The sequence below is a fragment of the Eutrigla gurnardus genome, assembly GCF_963514095.1.
Source record: "Eutrigla gurnardus genome assembly, chromosome: 24".
Taxonomy (NCBI): Eukaryota; Metazoa; Chordata; class Actinopteri; order Perciformes; family Triglidae; genus Eutrigla; species Eutrigla gurnardus.
The window spans coordinates 8452725-8465515 of NC_139935.1; the positions used below are offsets into that span (position 1 = coordinate 8452725).

The following is a 12791-nucleotide window of genomic DNA, read 5'->3' on the forward strand; positions in this document are numbered from 1 at the left end:
TGGGGAATGTGCAGTCGCTCAGAAACAAGGTGGACGAGCTCCAGGGGAACGTCCGGTTCCAGAAGGACTACGGGGAATGCTGTGTCCTGGCCCTAACGGAGACCTGGCTGACCGACCGTGACCAGAACCATGACCTGCTCATTGACGGCTTTGGGCCTCCTGTCCGGCTGGACCGGCAGGCCGAAGCAACGGGAAAAACGCTCGGCGGTGGGGTATGTTTGTATCTCAACAGACGATACTGTAACTCTGTGACTGTGAGAGAAAGTATCTGCGCCTCGGACATTGAACTTTTGTCTGTGTCACTACGTCCCTATTATCTGCCACGTGAGTTCCCCCAAATCTTCTTAACAGTTGTGTACATTCACCCGAAAGCAAATGCCGCCACTGCTTCTGGTGTGATCTTTGATGTGGTGCAAAAACTGCAGTCGATTTCTCCTGATGCGCCAAACTTTAAAACTGGGAGATTTTAATCATGTCTCCTTGAAAAAGACACTGAGAAATTTTCACCAGTATGTCTCCTGTCCAACCAGGCGGGATAAGACACTGGACTTTTGCTATGGCTCAGTGAAAGATGCCTATAAATCAGTTCCACTTCCCCCATTGGGTTCCGCAGACCATAACTGCGTGCATCTATTGCCCACATACCAAACTGTCTTGAAGAGGGAGAAGGTACAAACCAAGGAAATAAAAGACTGGACCGAGGAATCTGTTATGTGCCTTCAGGAGTGTTATGATAGCACAGACTGGAACGTGTTTAAAGAATCCTGTGGTGATGACCAGAGGCGCTGTTTGTGAACAGGCAAGGCAGGCAACTGCTTGGGGCCCCGAGTTGCCAGGGGGCCCCCGAGACTCGGCCTGAGGGCTGTTTTATGAATGTTTAAAAAATAAATTTGTGTAAAGTGTAAATAAACAACAACAACAATGGGCGATTTGCATTGACATCTTGAAACCTCCCGAACGGGGCCCCATGTCAATCAATCCACCTCACGTCGGCGTCAGATTATTTAGAAGATTATTATTGTTATTGTTTAGTCAGAAGGGCCCCACTGAAAATTTTGCTTGGGGCCCCAACAGACTCTAGAATCGCCTCTGGTGATGACTTGGATGAATTGACTGATGTCATTTGTTCATATGTGACTTTTTGTAGAGACACGATCATTCCCTGTAAACAAGTCAAAATCTACCCAAATAACAAACCATGGGTAAATAAGTCCGTAAAAGACTGTATACAGAAGAAGAAAAATGCTTTTAAGCAAGGAGTCGCCTCTGACTTACATATGGCCACTAAGGAGTTGAAAACTGAAATTTTAAAAGCTAAACAGAGATACAAGTCTAAACTTGAAGATAAGATGGCTGCAAATAACCTTGGCTCAGCTTGGTCCTGCATGAAAACAATTGCGGGCATCCAGAGTCAAGGGCATAACAGCCATGTTTCCTTAGAGGGTTTTAAGTCTGATTGTGAGCTTGCCAATGCTCTTAACTGTTTTTACACTCGTTTTGATAACATGGATTTTAGTCTGGAGGTTCAGGAACTTCAACACAAACTTAGGAACAATCAGCATTTTAACATCACATGTAGAGATGTTGAAAATGTTTTTTACAAAACAAAAGTCAACAAAAGCCAAGGCCCAGATAATATCTGTGGACGCTTGATTAAATCTTGTACAAAAGAGCTGAGTCCCATATTCCACTACATTTTTAATAAATCCTTGCAGACACAATATGTCCCAAAGGTCTGGAAGGATGCTATAGTGGTCCCAGTACCTAAATCTAGTGGCCCCAAAATTTTTAATGATTTTAGACCGGTTACTTTGACCTCAATTTTAATGAAAAACTTTGAGAAACTGGTAAGGTCAGAGATCTTAAAAATCACTAAAAATGCTCTTGACCCCATGCAGTTCGCTTACAGGCCTCACAGGGGAGTAGAGGATGCCACAACCACCTTGCTCCACCTGCTCTTTAAGCATCTGGAGGGAAGTGGATCTCATGCTCGAATCCTTTTCATTGACTTTTCATCTGCTTTTAATACCATCCAACCACACATTTTGGCCAAGCGCCTTTTAGAGCAATTCAATTTTAATTCTAATCTTGTAGGCTGGATTTTGGATTTTTTAACTAATAGGACAGAGAGTAAGGGTGAACGGGGTCCTGTCTGGTCAGCTACATAGCTCCACAGGCTCCCCACAAGGATGCGTACTCTCTCCACTTCTGTTCATTCTTTACACAAACATGTGCCAGAGCAAATATCAAAACAGCACAATTATTAAGTATGCAGATGTTTCCGTTATTGTTAGTCTGCTCCAAAAGAATGAAAGAGGCCATGGCCCTATAGTTGATGACTTTGTGCAGTGGTGTGAAGAGTCACATCTTCAAATTAACATATCGAAAACAAAGGACATGTTAATTGATTTTAGCAAACAAATTCACACATATGATGCCACAACCATAAGAGGTCAGTTAGTGGAATGTGTGGAATCCTACAAATATCTTGGAACTATCATTGATTTTAAATTGAACTTTCAAGAAAACTGTGAAACTGTGTGTAAAAAAGGACAACAGCGTTTGCACTGTCTTAGAAAACTGTCTTACTGGAATGTTGACAGAACCATGATGATTCTTTTTTATCGTGCTTTTATTGAGTCCGTTTTATCCTTTTCTTTGGTGTCATGGTTTGGAAGCCTTTCTACTAAAAACAAGAACACATTGAATCAAATTGTGAAATGGTCAAGTAAGCTGATAGGTGAGCCACAGCTGAACCCTTCTTCCCTGTATACCAGACAGTTACAGCGGATAGCCACGACCATTTTAAATGATAGTTTACACCCTTTGCACAGTGAATTCCAGTTTCTTCCCTCTGGACGGAGGTTGTCAGTCCCATACTGCAGAACAAAACGTTATAAAAACAGCTTTGTTCCAGCCGCAGTAACACTGATAAACAAATCAAGCGTAGCGTTAGTTCCGGCAGGCCACGACGTCAAGCTCTAACAGCTTAGCTGTCAGTACAGATCAGCTGATGGCTCAGCTGACTCTGCGTGTCCGCTCCCTATTGGTAAATTGCATTCAGAGCGGGTTATTTAAACTGCTCCTGCCCGACCCTCCGTCCTGCTTTCTCTGATGGCACTTCGCAACCCACCTCCACCCCAGCTCCTCCTGTCATTGTATTCATGTTGGCTGCTCTGCTCTGGGTTTTCCTGCTGCTGCGCTCCCTGCTTATGCCGTTCATGATGGCTCATGAAGGGCAGGAAGGTGCTCTTCCTGCCTCAGGCTTTCCACGCAAGCGCGTGGAAGAGCAGGGAGTCCCAGAACAGTACCATACCGCCAAATAAAACTGCAAGAAATAAAGATTATTTTTGACAAAGTGGTCCTGACTGAAATGATATTCATGGTATATATTAGGGGTGTCAACGATACAATAATAAATCGTAACCGTTTAGAAAAATCTATAACCGTTTACACGTCATTTTCCCTCCTCCTCGTTTATTTCTCACCAATATATACGGCTATAGTATCCGGCCCGCGAAGGAATATTTACTGGCCCGTTTAGTGAAAAAAAAAACATAAAAAAATGCTGGCCGTATAGTGTCTGATATGAGCTGATCTCTCATCTCCACGCAGCACAGTGGAGACTTGCTCCTTAAGGCGCGCGGCCACAACAATCCTCACCGCGCGCCCCCGCTACGTTCTTCTTCGTGTACGTTCTTGATGTTGTTCTGATGACCGTCCGCCTCGTTGAACCACCACGATGTCGCTTTCTACTTTGAAAACTCGGAAAGTTGACACTGTATTTGGATAAGCTGTTGCACTCTTCAGACTCGTGGTGTGAGCGGAACCGGACCGGACCGTTACTTTATAATCAAAATGCGGCTGTGTGTCTCCGTCCAAAATCCGCTGCGCTCGCGCTGCCTGCTCGCACAGATCCGCTCGTATTCACATGCGCTGATGCAGGTCGAGTGTTGACTAGAAATATATGCAGACGGCGCTCCTTCAAAACAACATCAAGCCCTGTGTGTGTAGTATTATATGTACAACAGTTGAGTGTAATTCATGCCAGGCAAAGTTGGCTTATAGTAACAGCACGGGATCCATGCGCAACCACTTACAATGGCTTTGATTTCATGGGATTAGCATTAGCATTAGCATTAAACGTTGACACCCCTAGTATATATGCTGACACATTTAGACAGTTGAATGGACTATTGTACATGTGATGACTCACACCATGAAAGAATTCATACATGTTTTGAAGAGAACAACTATTCAACTGAGAAGCAACATAATCAGTTTTGATCAGCAAGATATGTTCAATCATTAATAGTAGATAATTGTACTCATTTGCATATATGTGCTAAAATATTTGCAATTTCTCTAAAAGAATGAGAAATGATAATCTGTTGTGAAGCAGTGGCCAGTGGTTTGGAGGTTTACACATGTTGTTTAGAAAATATTCATTATCTTTTGAGAATTGTGGCAAAGCAATTGAGAAAAACTGTAAATGATGAACTGATGGTGGAATTGTTTTGAGTCCAGTTTGAATCACTGAATAGTTTCATGACATCTTTTTCTCTGGTGTCTGGTGTCTTTTCTCTCTCTCTATTTGATCTTCTATCATCTCTCCAGACTCTGTCAGGCTGCTGAATGGGACTAGTCTGTGCTCAGGCAGACTGGAGGTGAAGTCCAACCAGTCCAACCAGTGGTGGTCCTCAGTGTGTGAAGCTGACTTTGACCAGCAGGATGCAGAGGTGGTCTGTAGGGAGCTTGGCTGTGGGGCTCCTTCAGTCCTCCAGGGGGCGCTCTATGGAGACGTGGGGGCTCCAACGTGGACCAAAGAGTTCCAGTGTGGAGGCCATGAGTCTGCTCTCCTGGACTGTAGAAGCTCAGGCTCAGATAGAAACACCTGCTCACCTGGCAAAGCTGTTGGACTCACCTGCTCAGGTAGAAGAGGAGCTGCAGCTTTGATCTGGTTCATTTCTGTTCTCATCAAACTCACTTTGCTCTTTGACTGACGACTCTCTTCTTTCTGTTCAGAGCCTGTCAGGTTGGTGGGAGGAGCCAGTCGCTGTGCTGGAACACTGGAGGTGAGACAGGGAGACTGGAGACCAGTGTATGGCTATTACTGGACCCTGAAGGAAGCAGCTGTTGCCTGTAGAGAGCTGGACTGTGGCTCTGCTGTTTCTGTAGGACTGAGAAAGGAGTCCTCATACAGACCTGTGTGGGCAATCAGGTCTGACTGTGTTCATTCTAGATCCACTCTGAGGGAGTGTGCAACATCAGTCTCCTCTTCCTTCATCCTGGATCTCACCTGCTCAGGTAAGTCCCTCAGTGACATCATCTATGACATCATCTATGACTGTTGTCACGTTCCTTAATCAGGGAACCAGACAAAAAAGGTGGAGACCACACCAGACATATACTTTTTAAACAAAGAAATGTATTAAACAACTCAAAAAGAAAAGGAATCAGTAATCGATGGTGTTTTATGGATGCGTGTCTGTAAGTGAGGTGGCTGAATGTGTATGTATGGGTGCGTGGATGCAAAAACCTATAATTGACCCAAAATAATCCATTACACAGAACACCAGGCCCCAAACAGTCCCCACACCATGTGCGAGATCCAAACCAGACCAAAGGCAGAGAGAGACTGCGTAGCCTGAGCAGAGTACTTCTGCTCAGGCCTAGTGGCCACACCCACACCTTGCCAGGTGCCAGCCATTCAGCCTGATGAGCAGGCAGCACCAGGACTGGGAGGAATCTTCTCCCTCCGTCACACTGTGGTTTTCAAACTGGGGCGTGCCGAGTAGGGCCCTATGACAGAATCACATATTTGGACAATGAAAATGTAATCAACTGTAAAATGCGGAATTTCATTGAATTTATAAAAGTATTTAAAAGTATTTGTTTTCTCTAATATATATATATATATATATATATATATTATTATCATTATAAACGTTGAGAGTCTCTACTGTCTAACAACACCGCTTCATCCAGCGTCTCTCCTCTCTGTCAGAGGGGCGGGGCTGACGCACACACACACAGCACTCCGTGAAATGAAACAAAGATATGGACGGAGCTCTAGAAGCGATGAAGTCATGACAAAGATGCATGCAATGTGGTTGTTTTACTTTCTTCATTCTTACTTATCTAGAAAGCTGTCAGCTGTTGGTAATTCAACATATTCAACATATCTGCTGAATGCACCAAGATATCTGTATGAGAGAAACCTCCACGTGTGCTGCTTCAGGAGTCCTCTGGGCCGACCACCAAGCAGCCTGAAAGGACTCCTTCTTCAGCTCCACAGCTTTCTGAGCCGCTGGTTTCCACCAGCAGGTTCTTTGGTTGCCACCATAGCAGGCACCAAAAGTGGCCACAACTCTGAGCAGCTCAGTCGGGGGCTCGTCAGTATCTCCACCCCCACGTGGAGTCCTTCACCCTGAACACCTCCTTAGAAGGAGAGAGTCCAGCCCCGATGGCTTTTACATCTTACAGCTCTGTTTCTAAACACAGCTTTATTGTCAGGAAGATAAGAGAGAATCCAAAGCTGTAACTTCTCTGTGTGGAGAGCAACGTTTGTGGAGTCTCTGAGCAGAAGGAACAGAATAGAGGATCTGCAGATGATGATGTGTTTCTGCTTGAAAACATATTGAAAGTGTTGAACAATGGATAACAGTTGTTAGAGTGTATTCATGTAAATGTGATGTAACACTGCTGCAGGCTGTGGTGTTCTAAACGTGTGTTCTGGTGTTACAGTTTATTTCAATTTCTTTGGCTCATCTCTTGAAACTTTGTTAATATTCTCAGAACCTGATTTGTCTAAATAGCTTCCATGTTCCAACACAACACCATAACTCACCTGCAAAAGGTCAGAACTCACTCAAAACATTGAAGTCGTGCTTCAAAACAAAGTTAGTGTCTCATATAAAAAGTCTCTGCCCTCCAAATGAAAAGTTCCTTTGACCTCATGGAAACAATGGTGGTCAGAATGTTGAGATGTTTTTCAGGACGGCAGTGGAGCCTGGAAATGTTCCTTATACAGTGTCTCCCCTAGAATTTTTTTCAGGCCCGGTGGTACCCACCGAAAAAACCCTACACGGACGAGACGCGTGGGATGGTGTATTGGTGCATTTGGATTAAGTGGTACAGCAAGCAGTCTGCAATTCTGCAATTATTATATTTGCATTCAAATTTATGTTCAACCCGAGTGTATTGAAGATCACAAGGAGAGAGTGACTTATTAAGGTGCATTTATTGCATACAGTACAAATGGAACATGCTACATGTGCACTTCAACCACACAGTGTGCATCGTTCTCTGCTGCACTTGATTTTTCTGGGTTTTGTGAAGAACTTCACCAAGGCCTTGTCATAGGGGAACTTGGCCACAAGTTTTTTATTCATTTTATTATAACAGAGTTACATACATTTGACAATGCCTGGGAAAACTAGCCTATTGTCTGTGTTATTTTCATCATTATTGCTTACCAAAAAAGAGAGAGAGAGAGAGAGAGAGAGAAGCTTGTTTGTTTTCATCTCTCTACTGTTTAGATACACAAATATGATCGCATTTGTCAATCGCTGTATTTTATTTTGAAAATTGCTTTTATTTTGCAAATTGACCGGATTGTCTCGTGTTTCTTTGTGTGACTTTCTGCCATAATTGACGCGATCACTCGCGGCTCGCGCACATAATACACCCGAAATAGACGGCGAAACGATCGCTACACGGCGCGTAGGATCGCGGCGCTCCGCGTCTGGTCTGAACTACACTATTGGTTAACAAGGGTGCCGAGAGGAAGCGGGCTCCGTTCCGTGGCTATTTGCGGTGCTTCGGCAGCCGGTGTGAACCCGGTGTGAACCGTGCAACGGTCCTCGACCAGCCCCCCTCTCCACTGCAATCTGCTCCCCTTTCTTCCGTCTCACCTGCACCTGTCTTTTTTTCTGGAGTTGCCTCCGGCGGCGCCAGTTGGTTAGCTAACAAACCCTAAACATCCCAGAATGTATGCCCGCGCTCTCAGCAGCGGTACTCGCATCGCTAGGCACGAAGCGGTTTGACTCGCGTCGCGATGCACAGAGGCGCTCCTAATGTAAATGATTATTGATTTATGAATTAATTGATAAGTGGCTTATTTTTTTTATTTTTTTTGGCCTGGCGGCAGGTCTCCTTGGTACAATGGTAGGGGAAACACTGCTTATATCCACATTTCAGGTTTGTCCTATTTCTTTAGTTGACCCTGAATGTTTCCTCTACTAGAATGTTCTGTTTGTCCAGTGAACTGAACACTAAACTGAATACTATCCACATGCTGATTTCATCAGTACAAGTTTCTTTTACAGTATTACACACTGCACTCACGTTTCCATGGAAACGGTTACAGTTGCCCTGTTCATGATGTACCTGAGCAGGTTCCTCCATGTTCAGACATTGTGGTTATTCTGTTGTAGTCCAGCTCTATAAATATGTTTGGTAACAGCCGTACTCATGAATAGCACCTGTCAGCTGACTGGAGATGACGTGTGATTGGTTGATGTAAGATGGGACAAACTCCTCATTGGTTAGTGAAGTTCAAGTTTCTCCTGACAGACAATTTACCAGTTTAGTGGACGTTAGAAAATACTCCATAGTACATAATGATATTCATGGTATATATGCTGACACATTTAGACAGTTGAACGGACTATTGTACATGTGATGACTCACACCATGAAAGAATTCATACATGTTTTGAAGAGAACAACTATTCAACTGAGAAACAACATAATCAGTTTTGATCAGCAAGATATGTTCAATCATTAATTGTAGATAATTGTACTCATTTGCATATATGTGCTAAAATATTTGCAATTTGTCTAAAAGAATGAGAAATGATAATGTGTTGTGAAGCAGTGGCCAGTGGTTTGGAGGTTTACACATGTTGTTTAGAAAATATTCATTATGTTTTGAGAATTGTGGCAAAGCAATTGAGAAAAACTGTTCATGATGAACTGATGGTGGAATTGTTTTGAGTCCAGTTTGAATCACTGAATAGTTTCATGACATCTTTTTCTCTGGTGTCTGGTGTCTTTTCTCTCTCTCTATTTGATCTTCTATCATCTCTCCAGACTCTGTCAGGCTGCTGAATGGGACTAGTCTGTGCTCAGGCAGACTGGAGGTGAAGTCCAACCAGTCCAACCAGTGGTGGTCCTCAGTGTGTGAAGCTGACTTTGACCAGCAGGATGCAGAGGTGGTCTGTAGGGAGCTTGGCTGTGGGGCTCCTTCAGTCCTCCAGGGGGCGCTCTATGGAGACGTGGGGGCTCCAACGTGGACCAAAGAGTTCCAGTGTGGAGGCCATGAGTCTGCTCTCCTGGACTGTAGAAGCTCAGGCTCAGATAGAAACACCTGCTCACCTGGCAAAGCTGTTGGACTCACCTGCTCAGGTAGAAGAGGAGCTGCAGCTTTGATCTGGTTCATTTCTGTTCTCATCAAACTCACTTTGCTCTTTGACTGACGACTCTCTTCTTTCTGTTCAGAGCCTGTCAGGTTGGTGGGAGGAGCCAGTCGCTGTGCTGGAACACTGGAGGTGAGACATCAGGGAGACTGGAGACCAGTGGATGACTATGACTGGACCCTGAAGGAAGCAGCTGTTGCCTGCAGAGAGCTGGACTGTGGCTCTGCTGTTTCTGTAGGAGAGAGAGAGGAGTCCTCAAAAAGACCTGTGTGGAGGATCAGGTCTGACTGTGTTCATTCTGGATCCACTCTGAGGGAGTGTGCAAGATCAGATTCCTCTTCCTCCATCCAGAATCTCACCTGCTCAGGTAAGCCCCTCAGTGACATCATCTATGACAGCAGTGTTCCCAGTATGTTCCTTCCTCTGTCCCAGTGACAGTCAGTGGTTTCCACTGGACTGAACTGTAAAGTTCTCCAGGACAATGACGTCCTAGAATGTAGAGAAGTGGGCTGGTTTCTGGAAGCTTCAGACCCTCCATAGACTGCTGAGCTTCACCTGGCAGGACACACCTGTCTGTCTGTCTGTCTGTCTGTCTGTCTGTCAGACCTGTGACATCACTTCCTGTTTCCACAGTGTATCTTGATCTCATTCTAATATTTAACGCTAGATCGTGGGCTTTAAGTCTCATGTTGTGTCATAAAAGTTTTCAAACATATCTTTTTTGTTTGATAATAATAATAACCATAATTATAACGACAATAATAAAGGTTATTTATAGCACTTATCAAAACAAGTAGTTACATCATTCTTTACGAGGCAGACATCAAAAGAGGAAAGGAGAGAATAAAATGCAACATACACACATTTCCAGATATTTATGAACAAATATGAATAAATCCAAATGAATTCTTAAAAAATATATCAATCTGAACGTGTTCACAAACTACAGGTAGCATCTAACAGGATGGAACTGTTTCTATGACTTCCTGTGACGTCTATGAAGGCTGCTGGAAAGTGTTGGACTGGACGGCAGCTTTTAGGCTCCGCCTCCTGCTGCTGCCGCCTGATCTCGTCTACTTTCCAGGCGAGGAGCAGTTCCTCTCCAACGAGCCTCATGTGACCGTTCATCATCTCTCTGTCTTTACAGACCTGCTGCTGCAGCCAAACATCTCCGTGTCCTCCTCCATGGACGGGGTCTCCGAGGCCCAGCAGCAGGGGTTTCAGGCGTTCAGGGGCTCCAACTTCATCGTCTTCTGCTCCGTCCAGCCACAGTACCCAGGAGGCTCCTTCCAGCTCACCTTCACCTCCTCCAACTCAGCACACAACTACACCCAGCCAGCTGTCAATCACACTGCCCACTTCCTGTTTCCTGCTGCAGAGCCCGCCCACCAGGGACGCTACAGCTGTGTTTATCACGTCCATGTTCTTTCTCATAACTTCTCCTCTGAGAGCCGTCTGCTCTCTGTCACTGTCGTAGGTAAGCTGACTGTTCAATTCCTGATTAGCATGACTGAAAGAAGTGAAATGTAATAATATTCTTTTAGATTTAGGTTTAATCCCACAGACACAAAAAGAATGTGGCTGCAGCTGAAAATGAAGCAGAAGAATATTGTGCAAACAGGCAGCCTAAGACATATGGTTTTAATCTGATGCCAGATTGCCAGTCTGCCCATGCTCGGCAATAAACTCCTTTCTGATTCTGATTCTGAACATCGTGTCCCGACGTCAGGCTGCTCCAATCAATGTGCTTCCATATCTATTAGGTGGAAGTTTAGGTTCACTGTCTTTGTGGAACAGAGGACCCAGAGTGTCCCTCTTCTCAGGCTTAACAAACTCAGAGTTTGAACTAAACCTGCTTTCTGGAATCCAGCCCTGATCTAGTGAACAAAGTGAAACCAGGTCTGTAAATGGTGACAGCAAACAATGGACTGGAGGACAGAATGCCAGGTCCCTAGTTTGTGTTGAATGGCAGCTGTTGGAGTCATGATGAGTCATGTGATGACTGTCCATGTGTTTGATCATCAGATCTGAGACCTGTCATCATCAGATTGGTCACCGTGCCGCTGATTCTGCTGTCGGCGCAGGTCGGCCTTTACTTCTACTGTAAGGTACTGACACATGTCTGTTGTTGAGAGCACTGACTCAGTCTGTGTTCATTGACCTGGAGAGAGGAGCCATGCAGGAAGTCACATGTCTGTGTGCTGTCACGTCTCTCCAGGCCAGCAGGGGGCAGAAGCCGGGCAGACGGGAGGACGTGGAGCCGGATTACTACAACCTGGGCGTTGGTGCAGCTGAAGGAGGGCCGACTGAACAGGAAGGAGCTCGGGGAGCAGAGTAGCACCTCCAAGGAGCTCCTCTCACATCCACATGGGTTTCTAACACACCGACACCAGCTCATGTTCATACGCATGTTCCTCTGGAAATATGACTCATCACATTTCTACTATATTGTTATTACTCTGGACATGAAAAGATGTCCATGTTGAAGTGGGGGGTTTGGAGCTAGGTGCTATCTCTGAAGCGTGAGGATCTGCTGGTGATGCTTCTGTACCTCTTCCCTGATGGTAAAAGAGTGAACAGGTGATGTGCTGGGTGGGAGGGGTCAGTGGGGATGTTTCTAGCCTTCCTGATGATTCTGGTGTCATAGTGTGAGGCGATGGTAGGCAGACTGCAGCCAATGACCTTGGAGGCTCTGTGCACTACTTTCTCTCTGTTGCTTACCCAAATGTCCTCAGCTGATGGAGGAAGTGGAGTCTCTGCTGGGCTTTGCTGACAATGACACTGATGTTCAGGTCCCATGAGAGGGACTGGTGTATGGTGGGACCTAAGAAGCAGAAGGAGGAGACCCTCTCAACAAGATGGCCATAGATGGAGAGGGGGAGGTGTTGGGCTGCCTTCTTTCTGAGGTCAACCATCAGCTCTTTGCTTGTAGATGTATTGAGGATGAGGTTGTTGTCTTGGCACCACCTCACCAGCTGTTCTACTTCACCCTGGTAAGCACCCTGCCGCTTTCCTGATGTTTTGATGGTGGAGCAGCCTTCTGACATCATGCTCTGAGATTGAAAAGGGGGGGACCAGCCAACCTAGGGTGGGGAGACTGAGAGAGCTGGTCTGAGCTTCACTGGACTCCAATCTACAGTAGAAATGACACAATTATAATCCCATCTCCACATTAATAACCTGTTTGAGCCCCTCCAGTCTGGTGTTCGCCCCCTCCACAGCACTGAAACAGCCCTCGTCAAAGTACTCAATGACCTCCTCACCTCTGCTGACACAGGTTCCCTCAATATCCTCACCCTCCTCGATCTGAGCGCAGCCGTCGATACCGTGAGCCCTAACATTCTGCTCTCCAGGCTCCAAGACCTCGGTA

The 12791-nt window shown here is 45.3% G+C and overlaps 1 protein-coding gene across 1 annotated transcript in view; it reads left to right on the forward strand.

Annotated features, from left to right (window-relative positions):
- LOC311010050 (scavenger receptor cysteine-rich type 1 protein M160-like) overlaps nucleotides 1-12222 on the forward strand; it is a gene marked incomplete at both ends in the record, with an annotated part of 90886 nt that extends 78664 nt beyond the window's left edge. Inside the window, 2 exons of the mRNA XM_084004528.1 lie at nucleotides 10569-10894; nucleotides 12157-12222. Coding sequence (XP_083860654.1) covers nucleotides 10569-10894; nucleotides 12157-12222 — 392 coding nt within the window. The remainder of the gene's footprint in view (nucleotides 1-10568; nucleotides 10895-12156) is intronic.
- Nucleotides 12223-12791: the final 569 nt, after the last annotated feature.